Consider the following 20,218-nt stretch of genomic DNA (forward strand, 5'->3'; position numbering starts at 1 on the left):
ACCAAGAGAACTCTGTGCTGCTCATTACCAAGCCAGTGCAGCTAACACGTTAGCTTGTCAGTGAATCAGTTCGTCTAAATGTCCGCTCAGATAGAAGTGGTCAAAAAGGAGAAACACCTGAAGTCAACAGTCAGACTCGGGCTACCTGTTCATTAGGACACAGAAAGTAAGACATCTCACTCTGCTACTATTTCACTCTACCACAAACTTCAACTACACAGTCATTTCCTTCTTCTTCCTTGGATTTGGCTGAGTGCTTTTTTAAATTAATGTTCCTTTTGACAGTTATGTATACTTGTATATAGTTTTATATTGTGCAGATATTCCATCAGTCTCTTCATTTTAGTCCAGTTATGTAGGTTGAGTATAGTGTTCAGAATCAAAATTGTTTCCCCAGCTGTTCTCTAAGAGTAATTGTTCTACAGGTTGTCATATAATTTTCTTTTGGTCGAAATAGATTTAAAAAGAAAAAGAAAAAAAAGTAATTAAGTAAAAAGTAATGTTCAGGAACCAGGACTGGCACTGGTATCAGAATTTTTTGAATGATAGCCCTAATGAAAATTTGACTATTTGCTCATTTGTTTTCGCTTCAGTGCCACACTAAAACTAAAACTAAACTTACATGAGTCTCAGATTTTACCTGCACTTTCAGCAGCTGGGCAGGTGAGATGATTTGTGATGTGTTGGGATTTTATAACTGAACTATGATCGGGACGACGCACACATTTACTTCTTCTGACTCTGGAAATTTCAGTTTTCTCATCACAGATGACGAAGAAAGGCATTTGTGATGGAATCAGAGACAGTGAAAATGCACATCCAAGCACATCATGAAGCATCTGTTCTGACTGCTTTTCACAGTGACACAGTGTTTTTCCACAAAGAAAGAAATACAACATTTGCTGGATTTACAAGGACCAAGTAATTAAGAATTTGTTCTAGAAAGTGTTTCACAAACTTTATAAAGTTTCTCCTCACTCAAAAACTCTCAAAATAGCACGTTTTTAAAGGGAGTCTGGGGTCACTAGTGTGTTCATAAATATCCACTGCAGGTAAGAGAACCAAAACACATAATGTGCATTGCAGTTAACCAAATGTACTTAAAGGATGTCAGTTGAGTAGGACGTCCTTCAGTGTGGCGTTCACACTGCTGAGAGAACGTGGTCACACCTGTACTCAGAGGTGTGGGCTTTGGATCGGATCACTCAGGGTGCATGTTAATTCTAGGTCTGAATGGGGGCCAGAAAGTCCAGCCAGTCGCAGCTTTTTTGGTCGGGATTTGTAACCTTGTGCATTGCTCACAGACTTTGTATATTAATGCATATTTTACTATGCAAAATCCATCCAATTTTATGATGTTTGCTTCTTTTTTTTAAATACTTGTCTTATAAATATATTAAAACTTCAAGCTGAATTGCAACAGAATTCACACATTTAAGTGTTTTTAAGACACCTTCAAAGCTAGAAATCCAAAAAACAAAAAGTCTAAAGTGTGGAACATTACAGAAAGATCCTACAGATCGTCCTACATTTACCTGCATACTGATCTTCACTCATAGACACAGTTTGTTTCAGCTTTTCCTGTAGAAATATGCCTTACTTCATCACAGCACTGAAACTGTAGAAGCACAAGACGCTCATTATCCCCAGTAAACTCTGCGCTTTCCAGTCAGAAGAGGGCTTTCCATTCGGAGCGAGTGAAGCACCTCTCCGGTTTTATGTTTTGATGTCAACATCGATAAAAACCTGCCTGACTATTGTTTCTGAGTTGAACTTTTCCATAAAATGTATGCCCGAAATTATTTGCCCATCGTTATGATTTATATTAAAGGATCGGTCAAATCAGCAGCTGAATTGTTTTCAATTCTGGGTGTTTCTAGTTCTTGTCAACAACTAACTGAGTTCATTAACTCACCATATTCATTACATTAGTTTAATCAAAATGTATACTATTATCATATATCATTTAGTACTCAAAATCAGGGCTTGCAACTAATGATTTTTGAATAAAGGGATAGTTCTGATTTTTTTAAATTGGGTAGCTGGTAAGAAGTAGAACCCGCAGAAGTACCAGTGTAGGAAGCAAAGTAATCTACTGCTGTTGTTACAGGGTCAGCAGCAAAATGTATTTTAGTACGTAAAACAGAGGAAAAGCAGCAAATCCTCGCAGCCGGCTCCAGTGAATGGCTTGCATTTTTGCTTGAGAAATGCAGATTATTTGTTTATCAAAATTGTTGCTTATTAATTTACTATCAGGAGACTGATTAATTTATTGACTACCCTTGGGGGGTTCCCAAGCTTTTAAATGCACACCGGGACCCCCAGATCAGGTGAGATTTTATTTTAAGCAAACACCTCTGAGTATTTTTTTTAAATGTTAGGGTTTGAGGTTGATGACGTCTTCATAGTCATCAAACTAGGATCACTATAAATTAGAATCAATCAGAACAACCATCCCAATTTATTACTAGTTGTCCCAACTTCCAAAATATGATAAAAGTTAAAATATCATATATTTCTCCCGTTTGAAATTGAAAACTGCTCCACCACCACTCTAAAGATGGCCTCACTCAAACCTGTAGTTTAGTCACTGTGGTTAATGAAACGACACCAGAGGGCAGCGCAGCTCATCCTTTAGAACGTCAGAATGCAGACAGGGAACTCTGATGGTGGTGCTGTCACCTGAACAGGAACAGGAGCTTCATGAAGTTCCTGTTTATTTTAAGTAAAAGTGCCCACCTGACTTCAGTGGTTTGACGGCCTGTTATGTAATCAGTCTAGACATATTTTACTGTGTACTGGTAAAATTAATGCTCATCATCCCTGGTTCAGTTCACTCTTCTCTCTGTTGCTTTCTGCTCAGTATTTGATGTTTTGTATAATTTTTTCAGCTGCTATATTTTCTTGCCACCTTCTGTCTCTGCCTATGCAGGGCTGAAACCCTGTGAAAGTGGCGTGTTAGTTTAATGTGGAGAGGGTGTGGCCGGCCTAAAGGTCCTTTAGATGAGAAACTATTATTGTCTTCCTCTTTATCCAGACAGTAGAGTTAAACAGTGTCAGGGATGCTCTGCAGGATTTGGTTCGTCTGCACACACTATCCAGACCTTTCTAATAGGAAAAGTGTTGTTGGCTCCTCTCTTTCTTTATTTTGGTCTGTGTTTCAAGTACATTTGCCATTGTTCATGTGGTTTAAATAATCAGAACTCCTCCCTTTCCAAAGTCAAATTCAAGCTTTTTCAAGGAGCATTTTCAAGCTTTTCCTTACCTTACACCTTACAGCTCTGGTAAATTACATATTTGCATACACATAATTGGCCTATTTCATTTCTTCATCACATTAAATCATTTTATTGTGCTATAAACAACAAAAGTATGTTTTGTAGTAGAACTCTACAGAAGGCCGACAAATTAAAGGAAAACGCGACAATATTTTGTGTCACCTCTGTAAGTATCTTTGGCATCCTATGTAACATGGATGAGTGAATATTCAAACAATCACTTGACAAATAACTTCAATTTCAAGAAAATCCTTGATTCCTGCGCACAGCGAGCTCCTGACATGTTGTTGTCTGTGAGCAAAGATGTCAAAGATATTTTATTTCTTTACCTAAAAAGCAGAGTGTTCAGTCAGAGAACAGTTTATTAGGAATCTAGTGCAATTACAGTTTCAAGCAGTTTCCATCACTCCATCCAAAATCCAAGCACTTTTCAAAACTTGAAAACACTACATTAAAATTCTAGAGTTTTTTTTAGAACATCTGTAAGTGCCCTGAATGATGTATCTAATACCAGCATAATGGCTTTAGTTTGGTACTGAAAGGGTTACACAGGTAGTATAAACACTGCTCTGAGACGGTATGTCCTGCAGTGGCTGCTGCCAGAGTCACTTCCTTTTTCATTCTTTCCAGATTGTCATTTTAACTGAAAGAGCAGCAGTCATACTTTAACTTTGTTTACAGAACTTCTCTACTAACATGCACAGCTATTTAAAAGTATTAGAGGAAGAAGTAAATGATGTCCCTGTCTGAACCCTGAGGATTTTCTCCACTTTTTTTTTTTCCTTATAAAGGATTCCTGTTCAAATACAGCAGCTTTTTAGCGAAGCTATAATGAAAACATACCTACAGCGTCATCCTCGGCTTTTGTTTTTTGCCGTAACTCCCAAAATACAGGACTTGGATTCAATAATTTATATTGTAGTTGTATTTAGGGCTGCAACAAACAGTTCTTTTCATTACTGATTCAGATGTCAATCATTTTCTCAACTAATCAAATGTTGTTTAGTCCATAAAATGATGATCAGAAAATGGTGGCTGGAGTTCAGTGACTGCCTGCCAGGCTCCATTATAATTTTGTTCAATTTGACCATTAAAAACATCTACTTCTTAAAGATTATTAACAATTTTTTTTACAAGTCTTAAACAGCCACTTGCTCATTCGGGGAACATTCGACACTCATTTGGGCTCAGATTACCATGACACAGACAAACTAAAACAGTTTTTGTGGTCCAGAATAGATTTTTCTAAGGAGGACATTGCAGCTGCAGGTTTGGTGTCAGAGAAGCAAGTATTTCCACTTAACGTGTTTCCTTAATCTCTGATGACATATCATGGCCATTTAATGATTTATTGCAGTAAATATATCACAGACTCCTCCTTTAATGTAATGGTTGACAACTAATTGATTAATAAAAATAATTGTTGGGTGAAAAGATAGATTTTTTAATGTCAAATGGGCAGGTGAAATAACAGCTCTGTGTGAAATAGCTTAAAAAGGCAACTTGACTTACATTACATCAGCTTCATGTTAAATATAACTTGCATATTTTCAAACTAACCAGTTACCCTGAGCACACATAGCATATGTATACGTGTCACTTTGCTTCACTGCTCTGCAGTAAATTTGTAGAGTTTTTTTTTTATTGACACCTGGACCTGCTCGGTTGCTGCAGTAAAAACAGACAGCTCATAAAATTCTCACGACCTTGTATGGCCATGAACACTGGTGCCTCAGCGTCATGGAAAATGTTTTTTTTTTAATTTTTTGGGGGAGTAGTAGGAGGAGAGAGAGGAGGAAGGGGACAAGTGGTAATAGATATATTTTGGGTAAGAAGGTGGGAGGCAGAGTGTAGACTGAAGTGTCAGACCGAGTGGACAGTGAAGGGAAAGAAGGGTGGACGTGACTGATAAAGGTGGAGGACAAACAGAGCAAAAATGTCAACCATGGTGTTCTCTCTCACAGAGAGCAGCTGTGGACACCACCTGGATTATTATTTGTTGGCATTTTTACTCTGGGAAGCTAACAGTGAATTTGCAGGTTGTGCTTTAATGGGAAGATCTGCCTTCACACACTGTTAGCAGACAGATCTTAGTCATACAGTGTGCATTTATGCCCCATTTCTATGGTTTTTATTGGTGTATTTTTCCTTTTCCTGTAGATGACCGAACATTACACATGATGATTTTATTTAAACAGTATATATCATATGGCCAAAAGTATGTGACACCCCTGTCTCCTGGTTTATTTAGTTGATTCAGAAAATGAAGGGAAATTAATTGGCAAACATTTTAAATAACATCGTTTTTAATCGTTGGGTTGGTTAAAGATATCAACTAATGTTTTGTAAATGTGAGTTTTCTAGTCTAAAGGCTGAAGCCCAAGTTAAGTCATAAACCACTGGGGTTGAAGTCCAAGTTGATTGGATTAAGAAGTTAATATTACTTTTGTAAAGTTGCTTGACTTCAGTTTCACTTCCTTAAGATAAATTTGTTTTAATTATGCTGTAACAACTACAAAACTAAACCAGTAACCACTAATGCAAACTACGCAGTCTAATCAAAACTGATCTGAGTGTGCCTGGCTCCAACTTTAAGTGTGGATATGATAAGAAGTTTTGGATTGGATTGGCAGATTTCCTTCAAAGATTAATTAATATTAATTGATAGGTTAAATAGCTTACTTTTCTTAGTAGGCTCATCAAATAGGTCTTAAATTGTGTTCATAATGGTCATAAAAATTCTTTAAAAGACTCAAATTTATCTTGTTGAGGCCTGCAGAAACCCTGCAAAGTCAAATTTGTGACTTGTGTCCAAGTCATATGATTCAAGTTCACACCCCTGATACCAAAAGGCTATTTACACAACATGTGCAACAGATTACTGCCCATGTTTAACAATGATGGAGGTGTTTTTTTTTTGTTTTGGGTGTCCACACACTTAAGGTCATGTAGTGAATTTTCAGGAGTTGGAGAGATTTTTTTTTTTTCATTTTGTGTCTGTTTCAGAGCAGTTTTTTTTTTTAATTTTGCCCTAATGTTCATGATGCAGGAAGAAATTCATCACACATGAGGCAGGTCAACAGTGGAGTTAGTAGATGAGAATGCACTGCAGCAGGAAGTTCAAAAAGTCCAGGTCTATTTGCAGAGCTGCTAGGACACTGCTATTGTGTCTGACTGGTTTCATTATAGTGTAACTTGACCTCCAGACACCAACAATTAGCTCTTCCCCTGGTGTATTCCTTTTTTGCACCAGATTTCACCAAAGTTACAACATACAAGCTGTGATTTGGAACATAAGATCTCCTCTCAAGCTAATTTCATCACATTTCACTAATCAAAGCAAATTCCATACTTGCAACATCGAAGAGCCTGGTAGGACTAACAAACGTAACTTGCAAGAGAGAATCATTTGCAGGGACAGACTATAATATTTTTCAGCACTGGTCCCACGGCCTACCAAGCTCGTAAATTACACTTTGGTTTCCCTTATGTAAACTTTGGTAAGAAAGAATACAAAAAGGGCAATTTAATGCAACATTACACACCCTTGTCCACTTTTCCCATGACTTTGATGATTCCTGCAGGCTGTTTCTGGTGACAAACGCTAAACTACTCACTAGTTGAGGAAACTGGTGTCCTCAGATGTGTCGCCATTTAAACTCCTGCTTTTATTCACTCATCTTTTATTTCCATTTCATTTTTTCACATTTCGCCTTTTGTGTTTCTGGTTCTGTAAGGATTGTGTGAACAGTTTGGGTGGACTTAGTCAACCCATACTTCAGTATGCCAGAAATATTGGTAGCTAGCCAGCAATATAATCATAGAGTGGTGAATGACAAAGTCAGAAGGACTTGAGATGATTGTGGAAGTATAACGCTGTGTTGGCGATTGCTCACAGTACGGGGTTAAAACATGGATGATTTGGCTGCCACAGGTTAATGATGAAACTTCATTTGTGAACTGTGATCATGCCGCCATTTGTGATCTACATAAGCAGTGCTCGCAAATCGTTTTGATGCATTGGACGGCAGACTTGCAGCTGTCAGTTAGTTTGTTAATTTGATTAAACACAATTTTTTTGATAAAAATCTGTATAGGAACATGTATCAAGTGAAATAATAACTGTAATCTAAATCAAGATCTCTTTTAGGTCTTCATGTCAGTTTATATTTGCTTTAGTGCTGCATATTACCATATCAATCTGTGATTAGTCAAGCAAAGTTCCAGCATTCAAAATTTTACTTAAGTACAAAACTATTAGCATCAAATATACTTAAAGTACTCATCATGTAGCACGCCCCATTTCACATATAGATTATTGAATTATAATAACTGATGCATTATGTGCTCTTTACATACTTACTAGAGTTGCAGGTGGTAAAGGTGGAGCTGATTTTAATACTTAATATACTAGTAAGTGAATTAAGTTTTATCTTAACCTACTATAATACATCATAAGTTATTTGCCGATTATATTTTGTATTGTTAATATGAATCTGTAAAGTAGCCAAAGGTATTAAATAAATGTAGTAGGAGTATAAAGGAGCACAAAACAGAAATGTTCAAGTTAAGTACAAATACCTCAAAGTAGTACTTAAGGTTTATACTTAAAAAAAAAAACACATGACGGAACTTTCCAGATGTAAGACTGATTAGTTACAATGGTATATGATCTAAGGGTGGATTGTGACTCACGACCACATGTCTGTGGGGGAAAGATCTCAGCACAAATCAAACCACGCTGTTTTCAAGTTGAATCATTTTATTGTAAAGATAGGTCCACAGTTTGTACTGTTTTTAGTAAAGTACCTCTAAAAGCACAGAAACCCAGTCTGCAAACACAGTGATAAAACATGGAAGGAGACTAGAAATCTACAGACTTTGGTAACTGTTTCGTTTGTTATATAATCCCTTTCTTTAACTCTATCCTTCAAACACCTGATATATTATCAAAGCAAATAAAAACACTATTTAAATACATTCAATATAAACATTTAGGAATATTTTACACATCTTTTACACCATATGAAATAATTATTTCCACCACTCTTGATCTGTTGAAGACATGTATGATGAGTTGGTCCTTCACGTTAAAAATGTGAATATCACTGTATTTATATTGGTTGTTAACTGATATCAGGGAATGTAAAAGCATTGAAACAATAAATATTTCTATTATATTAAGTTAAAAGTTAAGTTAAATATGATGCTGTTTCACTGAAACACTAGTTGGCTGACTACAGTGTTATAACCTCAGCGGGGATTTGAACTACTGCACTAAAGTACAGAGCATCATTTACGAGAACACCTACAAAATGTAAACATTGGTGACAGAGGAGTATTTTAAATAAAAAGTGGACCAGTTTTCCTGGGTTTTAAGAGTAAAGTAGCAGTCAATGGCAACTAAAAAAATAAGTTTAGCTAAGAAACTAGTTTATCTAGTAGTAAACCCAGCCTGGAGGTTTAAACTAGGGCTTTTTTAGCGTTCTAATAAGCATTTTAAAAAACCCTCTCGGAGCAGTAAAGCAGGACAACACGCGGTGTCAGTCCTGTGAGCAGTAGCAATTGTTGTTGTGCTCCAGCTGACCCACCATGGTGGACACCAGCTTCTCCAGCTGCTTGGCCTTCAGCCTTCCCGTCTCCAGCACTTCTTCATGGTTGGCCCTCTCCTGGCTGTCGTAGTCCATCACGGCTTGGTTGCTGATGAGCGACAGGGCAAAGCAGCGCATCCCGGCATGACGGGCAACGATTACCTCGTGGACAGTGCTCATCCCTGCAGCAAAGACGAGGAGGAGGTGAGAAGTCTTACTGCAAAGATCTGTGCATGTTAGTATCATGTTAAATCAGTGTCTCGGTAAGATATCACAACTTATCAGTGTTGTTATTATTAATTTTATTATTTCTATTGTTATTAAAAATGTTATTATTATTGTTATTAAAAAGTAGCTAACTAACTAGCTATGCCTTTAATATTTCTGGGTGGATTTAGACAGACTGCTGCTGGGATGTCCAGAAATGAACATTACTTTTATGGTTTTTGAATCATAAATGCAGTCACCAGAGTTAAAAAGCTAATGTTACTTTATTGTTCTGCTCTATTCGAAAAATGTCCTAATATAACTTTGTTATGATTTAGCGCTGTACAAATAAAACTGAACTGGTCAGCTGTACTGACAGGAGGATTGACTTAGCATAAATGTTTTGATGGTGGGGGAAACCAGAGCACCAAGAGGAAAGCCACACAAGCACAGGGAGAGATGGAAGTACTAATCACTCTGCTGCTGTGCTCAGAGTGTGTGAGTCTGTTAGTAATTACAGTTTAAAGGCCCTTCTGTAACTTCTGTTTAACTGTCCCAGATTATTTTTAATGATGGCTTTCATCATTATAAAAGCTTTGAGGTTGCTTAAAAGGGAGGTTGCTTAAAAGGGAGGTTTTGAATGACACATCCTCTTACTAACCTCTGTGAGTGTGATGTGATGTGTTAGTCAGCAGGCTAATTTAGACCTTGTGTGTATGACCTGAATATAGTTGTGATAGTTGAGGTACAGGGTCAAGGGCAGTGATCAACAACTGGAGGCCTGTGGGCTGCATCCAGCCCACCAAAGCTACATGATGGGCACTGATGGGAGTATTGCAATATTTATATATTTACAGTATTATGAACTGGCGAAATTCATGGAAAAAATGCTGTATTAAGTTACTGCTAATGCAAACTTAACATTACCTCGTGCTACAGCTTCAAACTGAAAGTATTTAACTGGTGAAACACAAGTTGACTTTTAGGAAGTAGTCAGGCTATGCAATGTGTAAGTTAAGCACTGATCATTCATCTACGAAAACAGGACAGGTTATTTTTGGCATTTTTTGACAGCTGATCAGTTTGAATTAATGCAGAGACTAATGAAAGAAGAAGGAGCAGCCACAGTGTGCTGTTAGATGAGGAGCATCTCCAACTTTCACTCCTTTCAACTCCTTTAACTTTCGCTGTTTGCAGAGTCATGCTGTGTGCAGCATAAAATAAATTCCAGCTCTCACTAAATGATGGGAAAAAAGGCCAGTTACTGCCTGACATCTTTATTAAAATGAGAACATTTTGTTTTGCTGCCCCACAGAATTTTTCCTGCAAATCAGGACTGCATCCTACAGGAACGTTTCCACAGATTTTAACCTACAATCCTAAGTGAATAATAGTGTCCACTTAACATGTCTTTTATGTTCAAAGACTAGTGACAATAGCCTTAATTTTGTAAAAAAAAAAAAAAAATCAAATATTAAATAATAATAGGCAAATTAGGCCTATGAAAGTCCATCCCCCACAGTGTCTGCTTAGAAAAATCATGGCCCTTTGACAAATGTAGTTGAAGATCCTCAGTCCAGTCAATGTCAAAGAAGGTCCTCATAAGTATAGAAGTACCAATGTGTGTATGTGGGAAGCAGACTTGACACTCACCAACAGCATCGGCGCCCATCCTGTGCAGCATGCGACACTCAGCGATGGTTTCGAAGGAGGGACCTCCCAGGACGCAGTACACTCCCTCCCGCAGGAATTCGCTGTAGCCCAGATCTGATGCCACATCGTGGGCCAGCTGCCGCAGCTCGCGGTCATAGGCGTCAGACATGCATGGGAAGCGGACGCCAAACCTGAAGGGAGAAGGACGCTGTTACTCAATACTGAAAAGCCCCCAGATGATTAAGGTAATGTTAAAGCAATACACCAAGTTTCTGAGATAAGTTAATTTCCTTCTAAGAACAACGAAATCATCTGTGTGTCACTTACTCTTTTGCTAATCAGATCGTAGGCAAACTATCATCTATATACAGTGGAGGTGCTTTTTTTAACTTGTGAACACACCATGAAAGGTTTGTAAAGTCAACACATCCATCATACAGGCCAGCAGGTCACTCAAACAGTGTTTAAGTCATCTGTTTCCTGCATTGATGCCCTGATATTACACATAGTTCTGCCCTGACGCTACAAGTGTTTTGTTGCCTCTCGCCATCGAGAACAATAGAGGCTTTTAGTGCTGCAGAGCAGTTTTGTGTAGGAGACTAAGAAATGCACAAAAACACAGGAGAGGGGGAAACTGGGTACAGCTGAGTCATTTGAAAAGTGAATGGTTAACGACTGCTTTCTTGAAATTGCTAGAAAAATAAGATAAGACTTAATTGATCTTCAGAGGGGAAATTCAAATGGACATGACTTCACCTCTTTGAACTAATGACAAATGATTTTTAAAATGTAACTTTTGAAATCTTTGGACCAGTTGTTAAAGGGTAGCTTCAGTATTTTTCAACCTGGATCCTATTTTCGCATGTTTTTGTGTCTGCGTGACTAATTTTTTTAAACATGTCCAGTATTGAAGGAGAAAGCTGCAGCTGGAAAACTGAGCTGCAGTGTAATCTCAACAGGAAACTGAGCAAAGTGTTTGTTATTGTCTGACAACATTACGGGAAGGATCTTTTATTAAGAGCAAACTTCTTTTTGTTTAATCAGAAATATATACTATACCACTCTGTTCAAAATGACCAGACAAAATGACAGACATTTTACCTCTCTTGTCTATCGCTGCTTTGATCAGGGGTTCCCAAATTTTTTCATGTCAAGGACCAACACAACACATTAGACTATGGGTCCCCGGTTTTAGAGGAATTTGTCTTAAGGAGTTCCCTCTGAATATTTGTTTTGTTTCTAGCTTCGAAGATAATACAGTCTTCTTGGTCAATAAATTATTAAACTAGTCTCAACTAGTCAAACTAGTCAAACTAATCTCTCAAATTAAAATCAGTCAAAACAACCAAGCCTATTTCTTCCGTTGTTGTCCCAACTTCTAAAAAATGCGATGACATTTAAAATGTTTGAAAATCAATGGGTTAGTTTGTATGTATTATTGTGTGACTTTTGGTGTTTAAAGAATCAAGACAGCAGTAGACCAGAGAGGTAAAATGACTTGTCAGTGGAGTCTGGTTGATATATCACCTGTTTCTGCAGAAAGACAAAATCTTACTCTTTAAAAAAGGTCTGTCTCTGTAGGGATCAACATTTGAAAAACATTTTGAAAAACATTTGCAAATAACGTTAGAACTGATGAATCGACCATTTAATGTGCTAAACCCCCCAAGTTAAAGACTAAGTTGTCTCTATTTCAGTAAGGAGTTTGAATGATTGTGTACTGTTGTAGAGCTTTTCCACCATGGCAGGGAATACAGATTGTTTAGAGCATTATGAAATGCCAAATTTGATGCAAAAACACGACCCACGAAGCTCCAAGACAAAAACAATGTCACCATTATCTGTCCTCATGAAAACATCCCACCCACCTGTCATCGTTTGGTCCAGCCAGCGGATTGATTCCAGCAAACCCCGGCATGTTGATGTGGTCCTTGAGGATCATGATGTCTCCGACTTTGTAGTCCTGGTTGAGGCCACCAGCTGCGTTGGTCATAATCATCGTCTCCACACCCATCAGTTTGAAGACACGCATGGGCAACGTGATCTGGAGAAAGCAAGGTAATGTCAAACATTTGAACACATGACTATAATATTTGAATATCATGAAAAATTAGTATTTAGGTTATAATCATGCATTTAAGTAAAGATATAATATGAGAGGCATTCTTTTTAGATGCACAAATTTCACTTGATAAAACAAGGTGACAGAAATGCACAATATGTGCTCCATGAAATGTTTTTTGGGGGAACGAATCAATTTCTTTATCTTCATGTCAACTGATTGACAGTTTGCATATTATACACTTTTCATGATAACACTATTTCAATATTTACTGCTTTGAGGTTGTTTTAACTGACTGGGAATAAAGTGGTGGTTTCTCATCTACCGAGGAAGAGACATCCTGATATCTCCAACTCTGCTCACTGTGACTGTATCCACACACCAGCTGAGTACATAAAAAGCCTCAAAAAATCAACAAAAGGGTAGATTCCCATGAGAACACACTCACTACTTGATACTTTTGGTATCTGTCCAAGTTTTGAGAGGTCTGTATCTGAAGTGTGTGCCTGAGAAATGTCTCTCCATTAGCAACGTGTCCCAGGTACTCCACACAGCTCTAAACTGACAACTGGCTGTTTTCACAGGAATGACTAAGATTATTCTGAGTGGATGTTGGCAGATGTCGGGGAAAGTTTTCAAATGTCACTTTTCAAGGCAAATGCTTCTCACATGTTTATAAAGGCACCAACTCTGATGATCTCTGCTGAGGCTCAGTTCCCTCTTTTCTTGAGGGAACTGAGCCTTTTGGTCTTTGTTCTTTAAAACTAATCCAGACTACAATATTTCTAAAGTCTTCAAATTACTGTGCTGCTCACACTACAAGACATTTTTGTCTCACAATAGGTACTATCCATTAAATGTAACTGTACTCTTTGTACTCTTCTGCCATATTCTTCCAATGCATCTTACACCCTAGACTTTAAAAACCTACACTGACTGGTGCTGTGTTTAACCTCTACTCACCTTCTGGATGGGGTAGCCTTCATACAGATGAAACCTGCCCTGCATGCAAACACAAGGCTTCCCTTTCAGCGTTCCAAACACCAGCTGGCCCGCATGACCATGCACTGCAACACACACAAACACACACATGCCCAGTGCATGCGGTTAGAGCCCACAAACACGCACAAACACACACATTAACGGCTGTATTTTTCCTGAAAGGTGCAGCCTCTGCGTACCTGTGCTCTTGGGGAAGTTGGGAATGTCACTGTACTTGAAGACCTGAGGGTCCTTGAGCATGTCAGCCAGACCCCCGAGACCTGAGCCACACACGATTCCCACAGTGGGCCGCACGGGTGTCCTTTCCGTCAGCCAAGCAGCTGCGGCGTGACACTCCTCATAGCTATCACTGAGAGAGTCGGAAAAAACAAACATCAGTCACGTCTGTATTACACTCTTTTTATGATGCTGTGACACAGTGTAGATGCAGAGATGCCCTCACTTCCTCTCTCTGTAAACACAATCATGCTGTGTTCAATGACCAGGAAATGAAAAAGAATATCTGATTCACCAGAGGGGCTTTGGGCAGTGGGGGCATCCTTTAAAGTCACTGAACTGAATGAGTCTTTCCTGGCTTTCAGTAATATTTACATAAACGCATGCGTGCACACACACACACACACACACACACACACACACACACACACACACACACACACAAACTTACGCAGTATTTTCTGTTGCGCAAATAGTGCATCATATTCAGGTGGTGAAACACAGGACATTAGCACACTTAAATGACAAACAGTCCACACTATTTCTCCAGCGCACACACAGTTTTATATGTCTGCATATGTGAAGACATTGACTAAACCTAAACTAAACAATACTAACACCCAAACAACACATATTTTAAGAGAATATTAGCATAGATCAGATGCCTGCCTGTTGTCATTAAAGATATCATTCAGATTATTTGAAGTGGGGTTGTATGAGGTATTTATCATTAGTCCTTGTTTTAACTACAGTGGATGACATGCCGCCAGTTTGGAGAAGCAGACAATACCAGCATGAAAGCTAAGCAATGTACTGCTGTGGTCAGAGTCAACAGCAAAATGTATTTTACTAATAAAAACTCTATATCACTTTATGTGTATGATATATTTTCACCACCTTTTCCAACAGGAAGCAAACGTTAAGCCAAATATCACACTCTCTCACTCAACCAAACTCCAGTGGAAGAATCAGTAACTTCCACTGAACACAGAACACAGGAGCTGCTCCTCTTCCACTGCCTTGATTTGTTTGTTTGTTTGTGCTATTGTGTAACTTAAGTGAACCCGAACTAACCTTCAGTGTTTAAAAGGCTGGTTAGATGCTAACCTTGTCAACAGCAGGTTGAGCAACATTTCGCTTATATAACAGCTGTTTCCTGTCATCAAAAGCTGTCTGACAGCAAGGCAAAACGATGAAAATACTCTAAATGTAGCATAAACTTATCTTGATTTTTTTGTAGGACTTTTTTTAGGTGGCTGGTGGAAAGAGTTAGTGTCTGTTCATGAGTCATTACAAATCATTAATAATCTTTTAGAAGGAGTGGATGTTAAATTGAGTAATATATTAATAGTGTCTGGCAGGCAGTAAGACAGGCAGTCACTTAACTCCAACTCCAATGTGTGTATTTACACAGCAAGATAACAGGCTTGGTAATGGTTATAAACTGCTGATCAGCTACAGTGTAGGCTTTGTCATCCCTTGTCATTGTTAAATGTTACACTCCTACAGGTTCAATTTCCCAACAGCCTACAGGCAGCTTACCGGAGCTTCAAGTTTAGGGAGGAAGGGGTGGGGGTGAAACAACTTTCTAACTAACTATTTAAAATACCATCTATGGCTCCAACTCACTATTTGAACTGTGGTTCTCAATTTTTAAAGGTGTCACATAATTCACCCTACATTTCTGGGTTCAGCCCAGCCCAGGGCTAAAAAGTGCCAGTGTGAAACAGGGCTAAAAGAAAGGAGTAGTCAGGAAACAAAATCAGATCAGTTGCTGCACAAACAGACGTGTAACCTGGGCCAGTAGAGGTGCAGTGTGAATCATATAGCCCTGTGCTTAACTTAACCCCGACTTAACAATATAACTGTGAAAAGGGGCTAAGTTAGCCCAGGGATAACTCATAGCCCAGGGCTAAAAATATGCAATGTCAAAAGCTCTGTGCAGTGTGGAAAAACATATATTTTGGTGTGAATTGTTCCTTTAAGCACAAGTTGACTAAATGTAGGCTACTTAAAAAACGTTTTAATTATTTCTGTTTTATATCGGTCATTCCATTATATACGTTATATCCTCGTCATTTTGAGTTTTGTCAGTAAGCATAATGGCAGCCCAGCATTAAGCCATCTCAGGTTGTCCTGTGGCATGTTGTCATGGAATAAAAGGAAAAGTTGTGTGAAACCACAATGTGGGTTCTTGATGTTTGTGTGCCAAACTTCACCCACAGAAAAAAAGAAGAACCGGCACGGCGCTGCTCTCCAGCACGCGTATCCATCTAAAACTCACGGTAGAGCCACACAGTCACCCAGTCAGTCAGTAAATGAATAAACACAGACTAGTCACAGTCTAAGTCTGTGCTCAAGAGGAATAACTCAGCTTCTTCTGAGGAAGAGGAGAGGTCGGTGGGGTTGCGCGATGACGTCACGGAGCTCGCGGGCCAAGTGGGGTTTTTCCTACCGAGGCTGCGCCGTTCCGCGCTTTATTACTGCGTTACTAACAGGTTTCATAAAAGCACGTTTCACTCATTAACACAGCCCGGGGCGAACACTTGTCTCTGCGCAGTCCATTAAGAGAAAAATACAATTAATGAAGCAGCATCCTCGCGAGCGCGACATCCCGACAAGGCAGTCGCGCGCGCTTCTCAACCTCGTTTCTAATTATGAGTTTAATTACTACCTCAGGCGAGCTATTTCTCTCGGGGTTTGTGGGAAGCTTAGTTACATTTAAAGGTATTTCATCAAAGTATTACAGCCTCATGTATGTACATGTATCTTCCCGTGTGAAATGAGCGATGGAAACCTGATGTTGAATTCAAAAACCACAGATCACCAAAAAAACAAAAAAAAAACAAAAAAAACCCAGAAAAATACGTATAATCTATGGAAATATTATAAGATTGTTCAGCATAACGATATAAATGTTTTAATCCCACACACATATTTTTAATTATCAAAAAATTGTTAATTCACTCACCCTGACACAATCTCCGACATGATGAAAAGTGATGCGGTTCAGTCAGCAGGTTGTTCTGTGTTAAATTCAGTCTCTTCAGTTATCCGGGTTTCCTGATGGAGAGACCGGTTTTACGTTTACACCCCACCCTTCTATAGTCATATTTCCAACACGTCACTGACCGACCGACATAAGCTGATTGGTCGAAGCGCAGGCGTTGTTCAACTGCGCGCTGATGCGCTTGTAGTCACAGCAACCTACGATGCGTTCAAGAGCTCCTCCCAAAACAAGTCATGCAAAAAAATGTCTAGACAGGAATAATGACGAAATACATAGGAGGATTTCTGTAAAGAGCAGTTTCTTATCTACAAAGTTAAGGAAAGAGTTCCCTAAAGCCCAAAATAGAAACAATTTTTAATTTAATTTAAAATTAGTATTAACACTCTGACACTTTGCGAACATTTTTGTCAAAAAAACAAAACAAAACAAAACAAAACAAACAAAAAAACATAAATTTTACTGTGATACCTCAAACCCACCAGTTGAGCTCTAGGCTATGCCTCAAGTGTGAATGATCAAATCACCAATTTGTCCTTAAAGACAGGGGTTCCCTAACTTCTAATGCCACAACCCCCCAAATTGCATTAGCTTATGGCCAGGGCCAGGTGAAAAAAACCCCAAAAAACATTGACAAGCAAATGTACAAGAACAAACAAAAAAAGCACTTACATGGAATATATGTCTTTATTTTTATTAATTCAGGAATAATTACCTTTTTAAATAATATAATATAAACTATTATTCACAATAATACAGAGAATACTAATAAAATACATAGTTTATTTATTTATTTATTTATTTATTTATTTTGAGCATTTTTCCTCATTTCTCCTCCCTGTTATTTTCAGAGTTAGGTTCAGCAGGAGAGAGGAAAACAACAATATATTTCAATTTGTTGTTGGTTCAGATATTGTATATGTTTTTAAGGGCGTAGGTTTCGTTTCAACATTGGGGGGGACACATGAAGTGGAGATCCACCCCAAGAAATTCTGAACATCATATGCTTAATTTTCTGCCAAATTGTAACCTTTTCTGTATTAATTTGTGGTGGGAATATCTTTTTTTTTTTTTTTTTTTTTTTTTGTTATAGGGGTGGTAAAGGCACATGTTTTAAATACTGTGGGGGCTGTCCTCACCATCCTCGGCAAAATCTACATCTAACCTATGTTTTAACACCTTTATAGCAATAAATGTTTAATCTTCATTATATAACCTACCCTTTTATAGTTTCTAATATATTAAGAAGAAATCGGCTTACATGCAACGAGTTGGCAAATAATATAAATATCCAAAACTGAAATAGCAAAAAACTGAAATACATCAGTGTCTTCTCGCACTTCTAAAATGTAACACAGATACTTCCGTTTCATTAGCCCTCGCTTAACTATTATTGTCTCCCTGCTATAATATAGTCTTATTTGTTTTGTAGCTGTTTTTTTCATTACCTGCCTACGTGACCATTAGCGTGTAGCCATAACTCTGGAATTTCCGACAGTCATGAAGGCAGCATACCGCATTTTTCAACGTGGTCGTGTTGCTTTTTTGGTGCTGATGCAATCGTTCTGCTGGAGACAAAAGCGAGAGAGAAAATATTTGTTTGACTGTCATATCTGATGGTTCACGGATCACTGGGCTTATAACTTACTGAATATGAAAGCATGTAAATATGATTTCATAGAGGGCTGGTATGTGTAATTTGTTAGTTTAATAAAATAATGTGTTTGAACTTGTACAGAACCAATGAGGCAATAAGACTGCTTTTGGAAGGAGTTAAAGGCCATCAGCATTTCAGAAAATATGGACAAGATCTAAAAAAATATAAATTCACATTTCAGTATTGATCCCTCTTGATTTTTCTAGTCTCCATGACACAAAATTCCCCGTAATAAGTACAGAATAATCAGATTTCCACAGAAATAACTGTTAGCATCAGTTTTATCCCCTAATGTGATTACAATAGAATCATTCAATTGACCACTAAGTTTTAAGGGAAATCACTCTTCACACAGAAAAAATAACAATGTGTCATCAGTAACATTTGTTATTAAAATCTCTCCCAGCAATAAAACTGAAGGTTTCAAGCAATGAACTAGTGATCACAGTGGGATCAAGCTTACATCTGGTTTAATGAGGACAGCAAACACACAATTCACAGACATGTAACTAAGTACATTTACTAATTTTGTTGATTTTGAAGGCCCCAGTGTTTCCACCACCGTATAAAGTAGGTCATAGAGTATTAAATTTAGACTGTTTTGTAACCATTAAACCATTAAAAAGTCCTTGTCATAGCTTTAAGTACAAATTTGACATGCTTGTGCGTTACTTGAGTTGATGCTACTTCTGCTCCATTATATCTCAGAGGCAAATATTGTACTTTTCACTCCACAGCATTTGTCAGTCTATAGCCAATTACTTTTTTCATACCCTTATTGTCCAAAGAAAACCAAATGTAGTGATTTTTGTTCTGATAAACTGAAGAATGGGGTGTTCGTTTTTTGAGTTGAGAAAATTGTCCAACGTCTTAAGCTAAATAAACTCTTTAAAAACCCTCTTGGATTGGTGGCTTGGGCCGGCCCGTCTCACAGAACAACCATGTTAGTCACTGTCTAATCAAAACCACCAAAATGTCAACTTTTGATCCAGTGGCTTTGTAAATGTTTTGTTTGGCTAAAGAAGTGGGAGAATCATCTCAACTCATAAAGGAGCACTTACACCCTCAGTTTTGTGAGAAAACTCTAAATTACCAAGGGTGGAGGTAAATGTGCTCACAGGACAGTAATGAGTGATGATTTCATGATGCATTGCTGTAGATTAAGCCACCAAACAAAGTAGTTTAAATGAGTTTAACTATAAACATCGTATAATAAACAGTATAATAAAACATTAATGCAGCTGTAATATTGATGGAAAAAAAAAATCATTTGCAACATAGAAAAACAATGATTTTATTGCAGAAGTGCTTTTACTTTTATACTTTAGATACATTTTTTTTTTTCTGATTATTCTTATGCAAGGTTTAGGATGCTGGACTGTTTGGACTTGTAGTGGAGAATTTTCAGTGTGATAGTGGTACTTTTACTTAAACAAATACATTAATATTTCTTCTAATGCTGTTTACAGCACTATTAAAAACCAAAACTGAGAGAGAAATGTACCAGTGAATGTGTGGGCGGTCACAGTAAAGAGGAGCCAAAAA

General features: G+C 37.9%; 1 protein-coding gene across 2 annotated transcripts; it reads right to left on the reverse strand.

The window, feature by feature from the left end:
- Positions 1-8,022: 8,022 nt before the first annotated feature.
- LOC146318011 (purine nucleoside phosphorylase-like) lies at positions 8,023-17,139 on the reverse strand. 2 transcript variants are annotated; one of them, XM_084732251.1, is made up of 6 exons: positions 16,981-17,139; positions 13,973-14,142; positions 13,755-13,858; positions 12,598-12,773; positions 10,730-10,920; positions 8,023-9,051 (listed from the first exon to the last, which is right to left on the reverse strand). In XM_084732251.1, the coding sequence occupies exons 1-6, from the start codon at positions 16,998-17,000 to the stop codon at positions 8,822-8,824; spliced, it is 891 nt and encodes a 296-aa protein (XP_084588377.1). In that variant the 5' UTR covers positions 17,001-17,139; the 3' UTR covers positions 8,023-8,821. The 2 variants fall into 2 exon arrangements, with proteins under 2 accessions (XP_084588377.1, XP_084588376.1); XM_084732250.1 differs by lacking the exon at positions 16,981-17,139 and having other exon boundaries at positions 13,973-14,183.
- Positions 17,140-20,218: the final 3,079 nt, after the last annotated feature.

This window comes from Lutjanus erythropterus, chromosome 12, assembly GCF_056507025.1.
Source record: "Lutjanus erythropterus isolate fLutEry1 chromosome 12, fLutEry1.hap2, whole genome shotgun sequence".
Lineage (NCBI taxonomy): Eukaryota > Metazoa > Chordata > Actinopteri > Lutjaniformes > Lutjanidae > Lutjanus > Lutjanus erythropterus.